The sequence below is a fragment of the Pongo pygmaeus genome, chromosome 6 (genome assembly GCF_028885625.2).
Source record: "Pongo pygmaeus isolate AG05252 chromosome 6, NHGRI_mPonPyg2-v2.0_pri, whole genome shotgun sequence".
In the NCBI taxonomy this organism is placed as follows: domain Eukaryota; kingdom Metazoa; phylum Chordata; class Mammalia; order Primates; family Hominidae; genus Pongo; species Pongo pygmaeus.
In genome coordinates, this window is record NC_072379.2 from 106,622,628 (window position 1) to 106,643,135 (window position 20,508).

The window sequence follows — 20,508 nt, forward strand, 5'->3', positions numbered from 1 at the left end:
CATGCATAATACTACCCAAATCCTATTTTATCCTCATAATAATCCCATCAGACTCGTAAAGCAAGCATAGCATTGGCATACATAAAAAGTACTGTTGTTTTTACCCTCAAAACCTATTTCAGGTTAGTTTCAAAGAAAACAAATACCTGCAGCACATTCTTTTTTATTTTTGTTATATTGGCAGTCAGCTGTGTAATGGTAGAGTCTGCCCGTCCTTGAGTGATTTGAGCTTGTTGTAACTGGTTCAATGTTTTGTCAAGATTTAATAGAACATTTGCTGCTTTCCTAAGGTAAGATATTAACATATCAGATTGGATAAATACACAATTATTCACTTATTTCACCTTGAGAGAGTTCATTTGACTCAACCAAATACTTTACTGAATTATTAAGTAAATATAAATTACTCTTAAGAGAAAGTGCTGAAGTCTTCATTTTGAGAAATAGGTGTATTTAAATGCCAATAAAAAAACTCACACACGTATACATTCATAGCCAGTAGATACATATTTTGTTAAATATGGAAATGAAGGATACAGGTTTGGGGAGACGTTTGGGGTGATATAACTATCAATCTTTGCACATAAAAACTATGCCGTGAATTCCAGTTTCCCTGATGTCTCAAATGTAAGCTACACTTTCTCAATCTCTATTGGAGTGGGGGTTGGGAGGGTCAAGAGGCCCCACAGAGAGCAAAGAGAGTACGACAGGCCCTGCATTTTCAGGCTTGTTTATTCAGAGTTAGCTAAGCTTCACTGACATTCCAGCCACTAAGAAGCCCAAGGTTAAAATCACAAGCATTCCAAGTGATACAGTCTTTCTGCAGAAAAGAACTCACCTCAAGTCAACAATCACCAAATACTTAGATCTGTGGGCTCAAGACCACCTTGAGAAGAATGTACTGAGGGAGTGAAATATCAGACAGACCTTTGCAGAAGCATCATTAGAAATGAGTGTGCCCACAGTAGAGTTAGCTAAATTGCAAAATATTCCCTTTACCACCCAGCCTATTCTTTCCTCCAGTGGTAATCTCTGTGTCCCTTTCTAACCTTCAGGAGCCTTCCCTCCTCATCATCCCACTGTCACCAGCATTTCATTTCTGTAACATTCCCAGGGTACCAGTGTCCATTTTTTTTATTCCCTGCCACCATTATCTTTTTGTTATATTATTTTTTCCTTTAGATTTTTAATTTACGACTTCAGGCCAGGCATGGTGGCTCATGCCTGTAATCTCAGCACTTTGGGAGGCTGAGGCAGGTAGATCACTTGAGGTCAGGAGTTCGAGACCAGCCTGGCCAATATAGTGAAACCCCATCTCTACTAAAAATACAAAAAATTAGTTGGGTTTGGTGGTGCATGCCTATAATCCCAGCTACTTGGGAGGCTGAGGCATGAGAATCACTTGAATCTGGGAGGCGGAGGTTGCAGTGAGCTGAGATCGTGCCACTGCATTCCAGCCTGGATGACAGAATGAGGCCCTGTCTCAAAAGAAAAAAACAAGATTTTCAATGTACTGCTTATTATAGCAAATTTAGAAAGTACCAAAGAAAAAAGAAAAAAAATGTAAGAAGGGGAAAAAATACCAGTAATCTTGCCATCTTTTAAAATGTTAGGATATTGTAGCAAAATTATTTATTTTCATAATTAAGATCCTCTTTCATGTATAAATTGTTACCTGCTTTTTATTTTCAACTTCCTGTTCAGTTTGGATGTTACCTGCTTTTTAAAAAGCATTACCATTGCAATATAAGAATCTCTGCCTGTTATTAAACATCTTTTATCAACTTTGTTTTTTTTTTGAGATGCCGTCTCGCTCTTGTCGCCCAGGCTAGAGTGCAGTGGTGCAATCTCAGCTCACTGCAGCCTCTGCCTCCCAGGTTCAAGTTCAATCAGTTCTCTGCCTCAGCCTCCCGAGTAGCTGGGATTACAGGTGCATGCCACCACACCAGCTACTTTTTGTATTTTTAATAGAGACGGGGTTTCACCATGTTGGTCAGGCTGGTCTCTAACTCCTAGCCTCAAGTGATCCACCTGCCTCAGCCTCCCAAAGTGCTGGGACTATAGTCGTGAGCCACTTCACCCAGCCCATCAGTATCACTTTTAATTGCTGTGTGATTACTTGATTTTTTTTTTGAGACGGAGTTTCGATCTTGTTGTCCAGGCTGGAGTGCAATGGCGCAATCTCAGCTCACTGCAACCTCCACCTCCTCAGTTCAAGCGATTCTCCTCCTCAGCCTCTCAAGTAGCTAGGATTACAGGCATGCACCACCACACCCGGCAAATTTTGTATCTTTAGTAAAGACAGCATTTCTCCATGTTGGTCAGGTTGGTCTCGAACTCCCGACCGCAGGTGATCTGCCTGCCTCGGCCTCCCAAAGTGCTGGGATTACAGGCGTGAGCCACCGTGCCTGGCCTACTTAATCTTTAAAGTAATTGCTGTGCAGTTAGTTAATCTTCCTCATTTTAAATATTAAACCTAGCAGGGGTTGGACTTTTGGATGAATCTGGTGCACTTCGTTTATACACGTGGATGATGAGACAGTGACAATGGCTCAGAGCTCAGTGATGGTGGGTGTTGATGATACTACCACTTAACTGATCCTGTAACCCTGACTCACAGCACTCCATGCTCATAAAAACATCAACCTGGCTTTTCTTTTTTGGTTGGCTAAGTCAACAGGACAAAAGGCAAGAGTTAGTTAACTCTATATACTATAGATATCATTTTCATCTTGCAGTACTCCTGGAGCTCTGGTGTCCATTCAGTTCCTCATCATTATATTGGGTTGGAAATAATGGGTTGCCATTGAAAATAATGGCAAAAACCGCAATTCCTTTTGCACCAACCTAATATCTTTTTACTAAGAATACACTGAGGAAGTGAAATATCAGACAGACTTTAAAAAATAATTTTGATTTCAAAGTACTGCTTAGTATAGTAAACTTAGAAAATACCAAACATAGATAAATAAGGGAAAAACTATACCAATATTCCAACCACCTGTTAAAATATTGGCATATAATGAGTATTTCACATTTATTGGTATGCATTGGTATAAAAAGGTATCAGGCCACTGGAAAGGCATTTTGAGTCTAAGAAAACAGGAAGAAAACATCCCTGAACCCTGTCACCGAGTTACCCAGCTTCCCGGGGAATCTCCAAAGAGAGCTCAGCCCTCAACTTGGGCACTGAACTATCAGAAGGTAATTTCATTTGAATGCTACAGATCCCTAGGCATTTTCCTGATGTCCTTTCAGCAGATGGTCTGTTAGAGCAAGATAAGAATATTAATACAGTACTTACTCAGCTACTTTGGCCTTCACCAAAAGCTTTTGGGCTCCATCTGCTTCTTCATTTAACCTGTTTTCATCTGTCCTGTAATCCTCACAGAGTTGCATAAATTTCTGTATTTTGTCAAGTTCATCGGTTAGATTTTGGGATGGAATTGGTAGGTGAATATCAAGCACACCATTCGCAACCTTCTCGATGTCTTCTGGAGGCACGTTTTCCTCTTAAATAAGAAGCAGGGTTTTAGGTAATCATGTCTCCTTAACAAACACTGTATCTTAAAAGTATAACCACAATGATGTCTCAGCCAAATGCACTTGCATTTGATTATGTGCCCCTAGAATACAGGGATTATAGTGTAGGTGTCCTATAGATTCTTCTTCATCCTCAGCTGTCCCTTCTCTCTGGAAGAAACACTGCTCACTGAGTGCTGAATACTTGCTGAACAAGTGCTTGTTGGAAAAACAAAATACTAAAGAGTTGGAACATTGTGTATGTTCTACAAAATGTCCTGAGAATGATTTATTATAAGTACTTACTCAAAAGCAATTAACATGTTTAGATAACTGTCATGAAAATTTAAGCACAATGAATGAGACATTGGAGAAGCTCTGCGTTTGAAGTCAACAAAACTGGATTCTGGTCCTCCATGACATTAAAAAGGCTCACAATTTTTGCTCATCTATGTAATTGGGTAACTATACCTGATGCTATGACTCAAAGGCCTATTCTGGGATTGGAGTGAGACAATACAGAGTAAAGGAACATGTTAATAGCATGTTATAAAGAAACTTTTTTTTTTTTGAGACAGAGTCTCACTCTGTCACCAGGCTGGAGTGCAGTGGTGGCACAATCTCAGCTCACTGCAACCTCCAACTTCCTGGTTCAAGCGATTCTCCTGCCTCAGCCTCCTGAGTAGCTGGGATTACAGGTACGCACCACCATGCCCAGCTAATTTTTTTTGTATTTTTAGTAGAGGTGGGGTTTCACCATGTTGGCCAGGATGGTCTCGATCTCCTGCAGTCCTGATCCGCCCACCTTGCCCTCCCAAAGTGCTGGGATTACAGGCATGAGCCACTGTGCCCCCCAAAGAAACTTTCAAATACATCCATGCTCTACTTTCCAGAAAAGTAAATTTGGCCCCTATTGAGAACTAAAGTGGAAGATGAACTGTTAGAGCAAGCTTGTTCGACCCACAGCCCGGGGCCACATGTGGCCCAGGACGGCTTTGAATGTGGCCCAACATAAATTTGTAACCTTTCTTAAAACATTATGAGATTTTTTTGTGTATGATTTTATTTTTATTTTTAGCTCATCAGCCATTGTTAGTGTTAGTGTACTTTATGTGTGGCTCAAGACAATTCTTCCAGTGTGGCCCAGGGAAGCCAAAAGATTGGATACCCCTGTGTTACAGCAAAGGCATTTGTCACTCTCCAGCTACTTACCAAACACCTACAATTCCCATAGGGAAGCTAGAGATGAACTAGACAAGGCTCTTATCCTCAGGGGGCTTGCCGTCAGGTGAGGGCCTATAAGTCATTATATACAAATATTGATCACATAGCAACAGAAGTGATCAATATAAGGCAAAATGCGATGGGGTTCAGAGGAAGGAGAAAATACTCCAGGAAGGACTTCAGATGCATTGAAACTGGACCTGGGAGGACAGCAGGTTAAACTTGTGGAGACTGTAGGGTGTGGGGAGGGGTAAGAGATATTCTAAACTGAGAGAATTACAGGAGCTAAAGCTCAGGGTGGTACAAGAAACAGTGCATGGATCACTCTTGGCAGGAGAGTAGTGTGCTTAGAAGGGCTGGGAGCTGATGGCACAAGTCCCTGTGTCAGAGGCTGAGGAACTTAGACTGTTCAGAGAACAGTGGGAGCCAAAAATGATTTTCAGCATTTGAGTGACATGACATGAATACATATTCTGCTTGTAGTCATTTTGCTTTAGCTATTTTTCTTAATATAAATGAAATATTTTACTTTCTGTAATATTTTTGAAGCAATGTGACAAGAATTTTTTTGTGAGGGAAGTAAAATGACATTTTAAATAGAATCAGGGAGTTGGCTCTTTAAAGAAACAGTACTTTTTTTTTTTTTTTTTTTTTTTTTTTTGAGATGGTGTCTCGCTGTATCACTCAGGCTGGAGTGCAGTGGTGCAATCTTGGCTCACTGCAACCTCTGCCTCCTGGGTTCAAGTGATTCCCCTGTCTCAGCCTCCCGAGTAGCTGGGATCACAGGCGCGCACCACCACATCCAGCTGATTTTTGTATTTTTAGTAGAGACCGGGTTTTGCCACGTTGGCCAGGCTGGTCTCACACTCCTGACCTCAGGTGATCCGCCTGCCTCGGCCTCCCAAAGTGCTGGGATTACAGGTGTGAGCCACCATGCCTGGCCAGAAACAGTAGCTTTTTAATTAAAAAAGTTCTAGTACATCATACTGAATGGGCAAAAGCTGAAGCATTTTCCTTGAAAACTAGCACAAGACAAGGATGCCCTCTCTCACCACTCCTGTTCAACATAGTATTGGAAGTCCTGGCCAGAGCAATCAGGCAAAAGAAAGAATAAAGCATATCCAAATAGGAAGAGAGGAAATCAAACTATCCCTGTTTGCAGATGGCATGATCTTATATCTAGAAAACCCCGTAGCCTTGGCCCAAAAGCTCCTTAAGCTGATAACTTCAGTAAGGTCTCAGGATACAAAATCAATGTACAAAAATCACTAGCATTCCTATACATCAGCAACAGTCAAGCCAAGAGCCAAGCCAGGAAGGCAATCTCATTCACAATTGCCACAAAAAGAATAAAATACCTAAGAATACAGCTAACCAGGGAGGTGAAAGATCTCTACAGGGAGAACTACAAAACACTGCCCAAAGAATCCAGAGGTGACTCAAACAAATGGAAAAAGATTCCATGCTCATAGATAGGAAGAATCAATATCATTAAAATGGCTATGCTGCCCAAAACAATGTGCAGATTCAAGGTTATTCTTATCAAACTACCAATGACATTCTTCACAGAACTAGAAAATATATTTGAAAGTTCATATGGAACAAAAAAACAGCCCGACTAGCCAAGGCAATCCTAAGCAAAATGAACACAGCTAGAGGCATCACGCTATCCGACTTCAAGCTGTAATACAGGGCTACAGTAACCAAAACAGCATAGTGCTGGTACAAAAAACAGACACATAGACGAATGGAACTGAAAAGAGAGTCCAGAAATAAGGCCACACATCTAGAACTATCTGATCTTTGACAAAGTCAACAAAACCAAGAAATGGGGAAAAGACTCCCTCTTCAATAAATGGTGTGGGATAACTGGCTAGCCATATGCAGAACACTGAAACTGGACCCCCTCCTTACATCTTATATGAAAATTAACTCAAGATGGATTAAAGACTAAAATGTAAAACCCAAAAGTATAAAAACCTTGGAAGGCAACCTAGACAATATTATTCAGGACACAGGCATGGGCAAAGATTTCATGATAAAGACGCCACAAGCGACTACAACAAAAGCAAAAACTGAGAAATGGAATCTAATTAAAGAGCTTCTGCACAGCAAAAGAAACTATCAACAGAGTAAACACAACCTACAGAATGGGAGAAAATTTTTGCAAACTATGCATCTGACAAAGGTCTAATATCCAGCACCTATAAGGAACTTAAATCTACAAGAAAAAAACAACCCCCTTAAAAAGTGGGCAAAGGACATAAACAGATACTTTTCAAAAGAAGACATCCATGGGGCCAACAAGCATATGAAAAAAAGCTCAACATCACTGATCATTAGAGAAATACAAATCAAAACCACAATGAGGTACCATCTCACACCAGTCCGAATGGTGATTATTAAAAAGTCAAAAAATAACAGGTGCTGATGAGATTGCAGAGAGAAAGAAACACTTATACACTGTTGGTGGGGGTGTAAATTAGTTCAACCATTGTGGAAAACAGTGTGGTGATTCCTCAAAGACCTAAAAGAAGATTACAATTTGACCTAGCAATCTCATTACTGGGTATATACCCAAAGGGTTAGACATCATTCTATCATAAAGACACACTCACATGCATGTTCATTGCAGCATTATTCACAGGAGCAAAGACATGGAATCAACCTATATGCCCATAAATAATAGACTGGATAAAGAAAATGTTGTACATATACGCCATGGATACTATGCAGACATAAAAAAGAATGAGATCTTATCCTTTGCCAGAACATGGATAGAGCTGGAGGCCATTATCCTTAGCAAACTAACACAGGAGCAGAAAACCAAATACCACATGTTCTCACTTATAAATGGAAGCAAAATGATGAGAACACATGGACACACAGAGGGGAACAACACACACTGGGGCCTTTTAGAAGGTGGAGGGTGAGAGGAAGGAGAAGATCAGGAGAAATAACTAATGAGTACTAAGCTTAATACTTCGGTGATGAAATAATCTGTACAACAAACCCCTGTGACTCGAGTTTACAAACCTGCACATGTACCTCTGAACTTAAAAGTTAAAAAAAAAGTTTGAATGAAAAGTGAATTTACTTCCATCACTTATTCATTCATCAAATAGTTATTCATATTTATTATGAGATTATAGATTCAAATTTTTATATATAGAACTTTCAGGAGAAGTAATACATCCCTTTGTTAATAAGGCATTCAGATTTCAAGAAAAATATTAAGGTGGTCAAAGAAGAGCTGAATAGTATGGTCATCATCTAACATAATGATAATTTTATTGGGGCTTTATAGCCAGGCGAAGAGGAGAAGCAAGAGGTGGGTGGAGGGTACTGCAAGGCATGAAAGCTTCCCGGTCACCAGGGCTCTAGGGACACTGAGCGGTGAGAAGTTTCTTGAAAGAAACAGGATTTTTTTCTCTATGCCTAGTTGTAATAATAGTTCTTTATGCCTTTAGTTTTAATAATCTGGACATAGATTTCTTTCAATTCCTGAAGTTAATTAAAGTAAAATATTTATTAGAAATGTATTCAGTAGCAATGAAGAGTAATAAGAGGACAGGCTCTATGACCCAGCAAACTAGGTAGAAAGGAGGTCATGTAGACCCTATTCTACCAGTTCATGCAATTAGTTTAGCAACTTTGATTTTGATGTTTGTTTTGGTGCCTTCTTAGTCCAGCCTAATCCTAGACCTGGGTCCAGTCAATACCGATTCATCCAGCTTACTCATTGAAAGTTTGCTTTTGAATAAACAAAATGTCCAGTAGACTGATTCTACCCCATTCGTTTTTACTGACTATTTTTGTCAAAGGTAATTTCCACCTAATTTTTGTTTATCTTGAAAACAACAGCTAGAAACTGCCAATTCAATTTCTAGAAACATTGAGACAGGAAAAACAAACAAAAAAAACAAAACAAAACAAAGAAACCCAAAAAACCTTGGCCACAGGGGTCTCTCACACATATTAAGTAGAGTAATGAAGTGATTGAAGAGATTGTAATGGATGCTCCAATTGCCAATTCATGTATAAAATGTTAAATTATTGAATTTGGAAAATGGTTATGGAAAATAAAGCCTCTTCACATGAATCATCTCTCTCTCTCTCTCTGTGTGTGTGTGTGTGTGTGTGTGTATGTATGTGTATAGAGAGTGAGGTTTCAGGTCAATTTCCAGCTTCAGTACTTGATTTTTAAAATCTTTACTAATTCTCTGGAGTTTAAAATGAGCCTCTCCCAAAGTAAGGCATAATGTACAATAAATCAGCCACTTTTGGTCAGCCACAGAGAACCAACAAAAGAAGACTTGGAAAATAGTCAATAATAGCTAATAATCAACTTTTTTAGATGCCAACTCACTATGATATTTGATATCTAACTAAAATTCAGCATATCTTGATCTCATACCATTTCTGTTAGCAAAGAAAATTACTGAATCCTGATGTTAGGGAATCTGATAGAATTGTCATGTTGAACTTCCCTTAAAAAAAATATAAAATAACTTTAAACACAAAGTTCATGTGTTTGGAATTTTAACTAAATTCTAGCATTTGTTACCACACTTATCTTTTACAGAAAGCCGTAATTTTTTGGCACAGAGTTGGTATTTTGAGATTATTCTCATTAAGGAATTAAAAACCAAAGGGTATATCATTTTTCTGATTTAGGCTTGTCATTTCCAATTAATATAATTTGGAACTGGCTATGATGTTTGACTATACATTAAAAAGGGAAAAAAACAAAAACTAGTCCGAATATATATTTTTAAATTACCTAACAAAAAGTTTTTCACTTTTTTGATGAAAAGATTGATTTTTTCTTCTTCAGAGTCACTTTGGTTTCTTATATTTCCCAGTTTTTCCATTAGCTGTAAGGCATTGTTTTTGGAGACTTCTGCCAGTTTACTTATATTTTTGATCTGGAATGAGAAAAACACAGTGAAGAATACTCAACAATATACTCAACAAAGGCATGTTCTTTGATGTTTAATTACTTAGCTGGACCAAATAAAACTGTCACTAAAGACTAAATAAAAGTCTAGATAAGCCATAGATTCATTTGCAAGGAATCTTTTATAAGGTGATTATTATCTCTTCTCATTATCATGTTTTCTTTAATTTATCATTAATTTATCTTTTAGAACATTATTGCCTTAGCACTAACGAATTTTTCTAATATAAGTCTAAAACACAAATTTTGTTTTAATGGGGCTTTAGCATTCTTTAATACCAACAACTTTCCCATAAATTACATAGGACTACTTACCTGCAGTGGTCATCACGTTTAATAGGTTGAGAGCATTTTCTTTTATGTAAGTTAAAATGTTACTCTTCTAAACATTCCTCAAATTCAAGTAATGTACTTTCTTTGAAAACTAACAAAAAAGCATTCCTCCTCTTAATAAATGAGCTTGAACTGAGAATGGGCTACAAAGATAAATTCCAGACACTTTGTACTCTTGGTAGAGGAATGACAGGAATAATAGGCTAGCAAACTGGAAGTTCAAATTCTTAATTGTGATCTGAGAAGGGTCATGGACTTTTTCTTGGGATTCCAACAAATTAGAGAGAGAGAAAAAACCCAGAAGCAATAGGACAATATTGCCAACAAGCTGAGCTTTATTGAATAAATTAATTGTGACAGAAGTAGGGCTAGTTAGGATCAAACATAATTAGGAAAAAAAAAATCCACTGGGCACGGTGGCTCACGCCTGTAAACCCCAGCACTTTGGGAGGCCAAGGCAGACAGATCACTTGAGGTTAGGAGTTCAAGGCCAGCCTGGCCAACATGGTGAAACCCCATCTCTACTAAAAATACCAAAATTAGCCAGGCGTGGTGGCGCATGCCTGTAATCCCAGCTACCGGGGAGGCTGAGGCAGGAGAATCGCTTGAATCCAGGAGGCGGAGGCTGCAGTGAGCCGAGATCGCACCACTGCACTCCAGCCTGGGCCAGACAGAGTGAGATTCTTGTCTCAATTAAAAAAAAAAAAAAGAAAGAAAAAAAAGAAAAAAATTCCCTTTATTTCCCCACAAAAAGAGCCTGCTTAATTTGAGCCACACAGATTTTTAAGAAAAGGATTTAAATTATAGTCATTGGCAAATGATGAAACAAAAAAGTATTTACATGATTAAAAATGTGTATCTTTTTTTTCAGAGTTGATACTTAATTCTCTAGAACTTTCTTAGCTTTAAAATGGATAGCAGTAAGAATGGATTGCAGTAAAATGAGAATTCCAGAAATACAATACCCTAGGCAGCAAAGCACCAAGTGATACAGAGGAAATCTCAGCCTAGATTAGTTGATACCATATTCAGAAAGAAAGAGATCAAGAAATTACTTCACTCTAAAAACATCCCTCTGCAATCCATTTTCTGTCACAACTGACTCCTGAGAATTCTCTCACAATCTCTTCTGGCACTCTTCCTCCTTCTAATCAAGAGGAAAATAGCACACCATTTCATCAACATGACATCCCCTCTCATCGTTTTCCAGTTCTCCATTTATGTGCTGATTAAACTAGCTTCTGCTAATATGGATTTCAAGGTTAATTTTTTAACATTGATCGCTTAACATATTATTGACTTAATGATATGATCAAGCAGCAATCAGGACTCCTTTAAATGGGGGTGAGATTTCTATTTTTTTGAGAAGGAGAAATATAATAGTTTAAAATTACATTAAACAATTAAGGTGTGTTTTAAGCACTGGGACATAAGACCAGGGTTTACATTGCTATGTTTGCTGCTGTATTCTCAACTCGTAGATGGATGCCTGGCATACAGTAGGTGGATATTTGTTAAAGCAATGAAGAACCATATGTGAATGGAAAATGATGTGGCAATACAGAATTGTGACTATGTAAATAAAGTTTCAATATTTATTCAGGGATATGTTCCAGATTGGCTAGTCAGATGCTTGCTCAAGGATATAGGGTGTGTGTGTGTGCGTGCGTGTGTGTGTGTGTATGTGTGTGTATCTTGGTTGTGGTTCTTACCCCATTCCCAAGCTTGGCGCTCTATCCTTTACTGGATTTTGAGGCCCAGATGTCCTTACATATATTTCCTTCTTGTTCAGGAGTGGGTCTTTTTGTTTTTGTTTTTGTTTTAGACGAGGTCTCACTGTTGTCGGTGCAGGCTGGAGTGCAATGGCATGATCTCGGCTCACTGCAACCTCCACCTCCCGGGTCCCAGCAATTCTCCTGCCTCAGCCTCCCGAATAGCTGGGATTACAGGCATGCACCACCACGCCCGGCTAAATTTTTTTTTTATTTTTATTTTTTAGTAGAGATGGGATTTCACCATGTTGGCCAGGCTGGTCTCGAACTCCTGACTTCAGGTGATCCACCTGCATTGGCCTCCCAAAGTGCTGGGATTACAGGTGTGAGCCACTGCGCCCGGCCAGGAGTGGGCTTTTTTTGCTTGCAAACAAGAATGCTTACTGATATAATATTCAACATATAGTGGTAAAAAATTCAGCTCTTTAAAAGCTTTTTCTTCTTTGTCAGAGGCTCTTTGCATATTGTCAAAAAAGAAACAGATTGGGGAGCACACCACTATCTTGTTTTCAAACCACAGAATAAAATGCATTCTAAAAAAAAAAGTCTAAAGAAAACTAGGTAATTAAAAATGATGCTCATTTATAAATATGACTAGAAAAGTAAATGAAATTATTTCAAATCATTATAGATTTAATTATAAGGTACTTAAATGTTAAAACAACTTTCTCAGTCTATCAACAGGGGAAGGAGTTCAAGGCACAGTTTAATTCCTATTAAGCTATTTTCTAACATTAAATTCTAACATTACAATTTGTATATTTAGTAGGATTTCAAATATACCCTTACATATTTATGAATTTATGAAAAATTATTCTTCGCTTTGAGAGATCTATAGTTTTCAACCCTTTTAAAAATTAATTTATATATTTCTTTTATTATTATTATTATTTTTTAATAAAATAGAGATACGGCCTCCCTATGTTTCCCAGGCAGGTCTTGAACCCCTGGGCTCAAGGGATCCTCCTGCCTTGGCCTCCCAAAGTGCTAGGATTATAGACCTGACCCACTACTCCTGGCCTGTTTCCAAATTTTTAAGGCTTGCGGTCTTGACATTTCTATGTAGGTTTTGCTGTAAACAAACATGTCCACACGAGTCTATGACCTATGATAATGTATCTTGAATTCTTTCTCTCTCTCTTTACACACACACATACACACTTGACTTTTGAATGACACAGGTTGGAACTGCATACGCCCACTTATATACAAATTTTTTTCAATAAAACTTACACTGAGTGTGCCTGCCTCTTCTGCCTCCCCTTCCACCTCCTCCACCTCTGCCATCTCTGAGACAGCAAGACCAACCCCTCTTCTTCCTCCTCCTCAGCCTACTGAGTGTAATGATGATGAAGACCTTAATGATTATCTATTTCCTCTCAATGAATAGTAAGTATATTTTCTCTTTCTTTTGATTTTTCTGATAATATTCTCTTTTTTTCTAGCTTACTTTATGGTTATATTATGGTATATAATACATACATAAATATATGTTAATTGACTATTTAAGTTATGGGTAAGGCTTCCAGTCAACAGTGGGCTATTAGCAGTTAAATTTTGGGGGAGTCAAAAGTTATACATAAATTTTCAATTGTAGAGTGGAGGCTTGGTGCCCCTAACCCCCATGTTGTTCAAGGGTCAACTGTATACATATATATAACAGGAAATATATCAATATTCACCTCTGTTTCTAAATCTACATTCATATCATCTGTAATTTTATCCTATATTTCCAGGCACAAGAACACCAACTATCTAGAATCTATCTTCTCACTTGGAAGTTATATGGCAGTTTTATAAATTTTAAGCAGTCTGCTTCTTTATTGCTATAACTTTACAAATAAAGCAAGAGAAGATATTTACCTGATTCTTCAACCCACGAACCTGTTTGTCCAAATTATGAATAACGGATTTTGCTTCCTGGGCTTTTTGGAGGGCATTCGTTGAGAGGGTCAGGGAGCCGTGACAGCCGGGACCCCCACACTTCCTGTGCCCCTTCCAGCCCGTGCAGAGAGCACCGCCACAGGGCAAGGGCACACATGGCACATTTCCTGGATCTCCACACACCTTGCAAGAGAAATGATTTACGTTAAATAGCAACTTGTTGTCAGAGCTTTTTTTTTTTTTGAGACGCAGTTTGCTCTTGTTGCCCACTGGAGTGCAATAGCGTGACCTTGGCTCACTGCAACGTTCGCCTCCTGGGTTCAAGAGATTCTCCTGTCTCAGCCTCCCAAGTAGCTGGGATTACAGGCGCCCATTACCATGCCTGGCTAATTTTTTGTATTTTTAGTAGAGATGGGGGTTTCACCATTTTGGTCAGGCTGGTCTCGAACTCCTGACCTCAGGTGATCCGCCCACCTCGGCCTCCCAAAGTGCTGAGATTACAGGCATGTGGCCTGGCTATCAGAACTCTAATGCCATTCAGGCTCCTTGAGTCAAGGCACTGCTTTATTCATATGTTTCTTCAATAGTTGTTCATCCTTGGTACATGGGGGTAACCCATCAAACATTTCCTAGGTAACTAAACATCTAAATTACTTATCAGTATTGTGTCAGTCTGTCATCCTTTATATTTATGGTTTTCTGAGAAAATATTAAAATTTTAGGAATTACATGTGAGTTTCACTTTTTATTTAATTATTTATTTATTTATTGAGACAGAGTCTTGCTCTCTCACCCAGGCTGGAGTGCAGAGGCACCATCTCTGCTCACTGCAACCTCCACCTGCCAGGTTCAAGCGATTCTCCTGCCTCAACCTCCTGAGCAGCTGAGATTACAGGTGCACGCCACTACCCCCAGGTAATTTTTTTTTGTAGAGACGAGGTTTCACCATGTTGGCCAGGCTGGTCTTGAACTCCTGGCCTTAAGTAATCTGCCCACCTTGGCCTCCCAAAGTGCTGGAATTACAGGCGTGAGCCACCACGCCTAGCCTGCACTTTTTATTCTTTTGAGAGAATTAGCCTTTTTCCTGTAATGAGGCAAGAGGAGCAAATGTTCATAGCCTGTACTGTTTTAGAAATAGTAAATAATATCAAATAATCAAATCAAGCCACAATCTTTACTCTTTGATCAATTTTTGAGTTAAATAAAAATAAGGCTTTTTATAGTATATAATAAAACATATATATTTTATATACATACATTTATATATTTCTAATATATAATGAAAAAGCAATTTAAAATGTAAGCTAGGGAAATATCATTGAAGAGGTTCATATACCAAGTAAAAACCACAAATGCTTTGACCTTACCATCATGAATATTTACCTTTTCATTCAATATTTGGATATCTGGTATCTTAATCTGCTTTAATCTTTCCAATGACAAGTTTCCTTTTGAGGTTAGTGTATCTAAGATGGTAAGTAAGTCATTCCTTGTATTTGCAGAGGTATTAATGGTGGAACTAGTTTCATTAATTTGCTTTTCAGCAGATGATGATATGTGATAATATTTCTTGATGTTTTCTGAGGAGTCTACGTCAATGCAAATTGAAGTAAGGTAAATTTTGTGAAAACAAATGAAATTATATATAAGTTATTAAGATAATCATTCTATAATTTGGCTACTGTCTTGGTCTCAACTATCACTATAAAATTTCAACATCTTCCTTGAATTTGCAATTGATGGGGGAAGGATTAGCTATAGTATAATAAATATGGACAGAATAGATACAGGGCATTGAGATTTAAGTCCACAGATGTGGTGTGAGTCCTGGCTTCACCCTTTACTGCCTGGGCATACCCTTGAGCAAATCAGTTCATCTCTTATATTTCATTTCTTCCTCTGTAAATTGGTGATAATAATTTGTGACAATTGAGATAATATGAATATATTCTGTAAATATTTTCCACAAATATATTAACTATGAATACCTATATACACTCAAATATAATAAACCAATTAAATTTACTTGACCGTATAGAATAGGAGTTGACAAACTTTTTCTGCAAAGGCCAAATAATTAACGTTTTAGGCTTTGCTGGCCATAGCACTTCTATTCCAACTACTCACCTCTGCCATTGTAGAGTGAAAGCAGCTACAGGCAGTATGTAAATAAAGAGGTGAGGTTGTGTTCTACTGAAGCAGTATTTACAAAGACAGGCTGTGGGCAGGATTCACCCTGATGCTGCGGTTTCCTGAACCCTGATGTTGAGGCTGCTAACAATAGCTAACAAACAGCTAGTTGGGTGCTTTGTAGGTGCCTGTACTATACTTCCCATCAATTTTCTTCCTCAATCTTCACAAAACAGTGCGAAATGCACATTAGTATGATCATCTTCATTTTCAAATAAGGAAACTGAGGCTCTGTTGAGGAAAGTTATTTGCCTAAGTTCTCATTGATAGTAAGAGATGAAGCCAGGATGTGAATCCAGGGTGTTTGACTCCAGAGCCTGTGTTCTTAAGCAGTTCTCTACATTTTCTATGTTTGCATTATTAATACAAATTTGTGAAAGTAATAAGGTATGTATGGTATATTTTAATGTAAATTATAGTATATTAGGTGTTTAAACTATAACTCCATATTTTAGGAACCAGAGGCCCACGGTCCTGATCTGATCTTTACTCCCTATAGAACCATAATCCAGGCAGGAGACAACCATACCTTATCTTTCAAACTTTTCTGGTTCTTATAAGACCATACTCTTAATATATCATGCTTTTCACTTATCATGAAAAAAATGTTCCTATTGTTCGGAATTAGTTTCTTCTTTCATTTTTATGGCAGATTTTCTCCTACCCTGTGGAGATAATTCAATTGCCACCTATTCCCTGAAGGCTTTACTAATGAACCCAGGAAGAATTCCGTTTTTGCTACTCTGTTTTTGAAGCAGCTTGAAGATGCTCTAACAGTCTTAATGCTGTTTGGGATGGTTTATATTCTTGTCCCCTGCCCCCATTAGACAGAAATAACTCAAAGGTAGGGACTTGCTATAATGATCTGCCTGTTTCTACTGCACAATGTCAGGCATTGGAAAAAAGCCCAGTAACTGCTGTTGGACTGCAAATTTGAGAGGATTAGCATGGGGGCAGTTTCACTTTATTTTACCTGGCATGGGGTGACCTCTGATGGATTTTGAGTTCTTTCAGTGGGAACTGTCTTCTAGATTAGGAATCAGAGTAGATTCCTTACTCATTACATGGCATTTATTGAACATCATCAATACATCTTTGCTAGGGTTTGTTTCACTAAATTTAGGCATTCCTTTAGGGAAATTAGTATTCCTACCTGCCTTCTATTTTTTTTTTCTCTTCTAGGTCAAAATCAGATAAAACACAGGAGTATATATATAGGACAACGAAAGCAGCCAAAGTTTTTTCCTGACATGGATTCATGTATATTTTCCATTTGCCTCTCAATTGGATGGCTTAGGTGTGAATAAACTCAGTGATGCTTCTCTCAGTAGTAACAGGTTGTCCATTTCCAAATATAACAGGGGTATGATCTTGAATAGGAGATGAACTAATCAAAGTTTTGCTTTAGAGTTCCGTTTCTCTTGCAAATTATCTTGGCTTAGGCATAGCTCACATTCAGTTTTAAGAACTATGCAATATGAGTTAAGGGCTTGTAGTATGTTGCATGACTCTCATCCTTACAAAGCTCTTATGAGAAATATTGTGGTGGTTTTTTTTTTGCCTCACATTTCATTGCATTTATGGTCACTGAAAATGGAGTGGCCTATACCGAGAAAGGCATATAAACATGTCTCTCCCATTTGCTTATGGCCATATTAGAATTTCTAAGTTGTTGATTATTCAAGACCCCTTACATGGGTTTGGCACTAGATTACTTTGGGTGTTAGCGTTTGTTTAATATCAGACATTGTTTACTTGTTATTTTTGAGTGAATGCTTTCCAGGCTCTGTGATGTTTAAAAAGTTGAAATATCCATGAACAAATAATACCTTTAATGGTTGTGTTTGCATGTTCTAAAGTGCTCAGGCACTATGGTGGTAAGCACAGGATGACTCACTAATGGAATGCACTATGGATTTCATCAAACTTTGTGCAGACACAGTCAAAAATGCATTTTTCCCTTACCCACAATGCTTGCATTAAGGACACTGGATTGCAAATCAATTTCTTTCTGAAGGTCTTCAAGTAAGAGGTCTGCTTCATTCTTTGCTCTTTCTATTGTATCTTTCAGATCTTGACATTCATACACTGCTTTCAATTGTTCATTTAGCTGCATGATTTGTTTTCTATAGAGAAAATGAGGGTAAATGTAGTTAAGCTTGTATTACATTTGATATATTGGTGAAAAAATGCCACCAAAATTGCCCTCATTGTTAGGTATTCTTGATTAGAAGGGATTCCTTCTACTCAAGTTTTTCATTTGACGGTTTATAATTGTGTTTATGTCTCATCTCTTTCATCTTAATTCACCTTCCTGGACTATTGCAACATTCATTTAAAATATGGACAGCATACAAGGTCTAGTAGAATAAAGGCTCTCAAATCATTCCATTTTGACTGTTTATGCTCTGTCTTTCTTCGTTTTGGGTTTCAAAACATGCATTCAGACATGCCTCAATTAAATCAATCTAAGGGAGCTAGTCTATATTTGGCTTTCAACATATGATAAAACAGAACCGTTTACTTAGCCTGGGGTCAAATCAGGTCTTCATTTAGAATCAATCTGTATTCAGCAAGGTTCTTTTTAGTGTAACTTCTGTTCAGGGTCCCAACTCTTATTTTCCATTAGTGACAGGGAGGTTTTCTTGCTGGTGAGTGTTCCCCTGGGTTTTTTTCCATCACCTTCTTCTTTGATGGGGTACACCTTTGTCATGCTTCAATTTGCTGGGTTTAGCACCTACTGTTGCTTCGAGGGGATAATGAACACATTCCTCATGATGGAGAAACTGTGTGCAAATCTTGAAGTGTACAGTTGGGGGAAGTTATAAAATGAATTTATGGGACTAATTTATCGTGGCACAACGGCAATGCTTCCTTCCATTTTCTGCTGTAACTCTCCCCTCTAATCTACAGACTCTTCCTTCAGGCTCCAATTGTCACAACTGCAATTCTTCAGGCTAACAATAATAACAATAAAAATAATGACAATTACTCTAATTGGGACTCCTTAAGCACTTACATATGCCAGACACTATGCTAAGTGATGGGTCTTGAGTAATTCTCGCAAGAATCCTATGAAATCCAGACTTTCTCTCTCTTTTTTGATGAAGAAATTGAAGCTTGGAGGAGTTTAGTAGCTTGCCGAAAGCCACACATCTAGTAAGTGGATTTAAACCAGGTGGTTTGACTTCTGAATTTATGCTCATGACACCTGGGGTTCTTTGTCCTCCTGTTCCCCTTCCACTTGTAGTTTACCCAGCAACATTTTTTTTAATAGAACTACATGAGACCTGGAGAAGACAAGCACGTGAGAGGGCAGGCCCTGTCCAGGGTGCCCCACAGCGAGGCAATGGCAAAGGAGCAGAAAGAGGTGAGAAGATGGAGAAGGAAATATGGGCTTCTCTGTGAGGAAGTCAGGAAAGGCTTCAGGGAGGAGGTGATGTTTGTGTGGCTGTTAAAGAGAAGTAAGAGTTTGGCAGGTGGGCTAAGAGGGAACAGGCCTCTGGGCTGCTGGTTGAAGAAGCTCAGCAGCCACTGCTTTCTCCTCACTCCAGACCTGGGCTGGGCACGCCTCTTTCTCGCTCTTTCTGTTTGGCTCTGCCTGTGGCTCTTGCAGTCTCTGTCCAGAATGCCCATGGTGGATTGGCTCGTTCTGCTTTCTTCGTACTACTTTGTCTGACATTTTCCTAATGGTGTCTAACCACATGCCAGTGGTCCATGGGCCAAAGCTCATTCTCAGACAAATTTTCTTTGGGCTATACAGTAGGGCTTCTTACAAGTGCTACTGGATTAGCTGTATACATTTTGAAGTGGGGATAGTTCAGTAAAAATATGGATGTCTGATATCTCTTGAAAATTGAGGAGATCTGTTAACATAGGGGTCCAGATCCTGCAATGCAGAAGTTTTATTGCTTTTTTGTTTTTAGAGACAGGGTCTCATTCTATCATCCAGACTGGAGGGCAGTGGCACAATCATAGTTCACTGCAGCCTTGAACTCCTGAGCTCACGTGATCCTTTTGCTATGTAGCCCAGGCTGGTCTCGAACTCCTGGCCTCAAGTGATCCTACTGCCTCAGCCTCTCAAAGTGCTGGGATTACAGGCGAAAGCCACTGTGCCCAGCCCAGAAGTCTTTAGAGAGGTATAGATGTGCCTGTTGTCACCTGCCAGCTTGACCCTGGCCATGTGTCCTCCCTGGGCCCTGTCACTGCATTTATGATGCGGTGGCCCTTTCCCTGAACTACCTAGGGGGGGTGATACCTTCTTCCTTGTGCACCTTTTAAGCAGTTATCATATATTTCTGGGATATTTCCCTATAGATAATGAGTTACCTTATATTTACACTCATGTTATATATGACACGAGCCTCTGCAGCTTCAACTATTCCTTAATCCAGGACCTTTTCTTGGGGAGGAAGGACATTTTGCTAGATAAGCACACTTTTGGGGTTTCTTAGCAGACTGTGTGCTTCTATGGGGGTAGAAACTATACCCAATTCATCCTGGTTTTGCCCATAACAGGTTGGCAAACTTTGCCTTAGGAATCATAGCGTCTCTGTCATAACTACTCAACTATGCCATTGTGGAGAGTGCAGCCACCGACGAGGGGTAAATAAATGGGCGTGG

The 20,508-nt window shown here is 38.8% G+C and overlaps 1 protein-coding gene across 1 annotated transcript in view; it reads right to left on the reverse strand.

The window, feature by feature from the left end:
* LAMB4 (laminin subunit beta 4) overlaps positions 1 to 20,508 on the reverse strand; it is a 98,998-nt gene that overhangs the window by 9,961 nt on the left and 68,529 nt on the right. Inside the window, exons 25-30 of the mRNA XM_054494253.2 lie at positions 17,851 to 18,011; positions 15,079 to 15,284; positions 13,675 to 13,878; positions 9,530 to 9,674; positions 3,305 to 3,512; positions 147 to 285 (exon numbers count right to left, since the gene is read on the reverse strand). Coding sequence (XP_054350228.1) covers positions 147 to 285; positions 3,305 to 3,512; positions 9,530 to 9,674; positions 13,675 to 13,878; positions 15,079 to 15,284; positions 17,851 to 18,011 — 1,063 coding nt within the window. The remainder of the gene's footprint in view (positions 1 to 146; positions 286 to 3,304; positions 3,513 to 9,529; positions 9,675 to 13,674; positions 13,879 to 15,078; positions 15,285 to 17,850; positions 18,012 to 20,508) is intronic.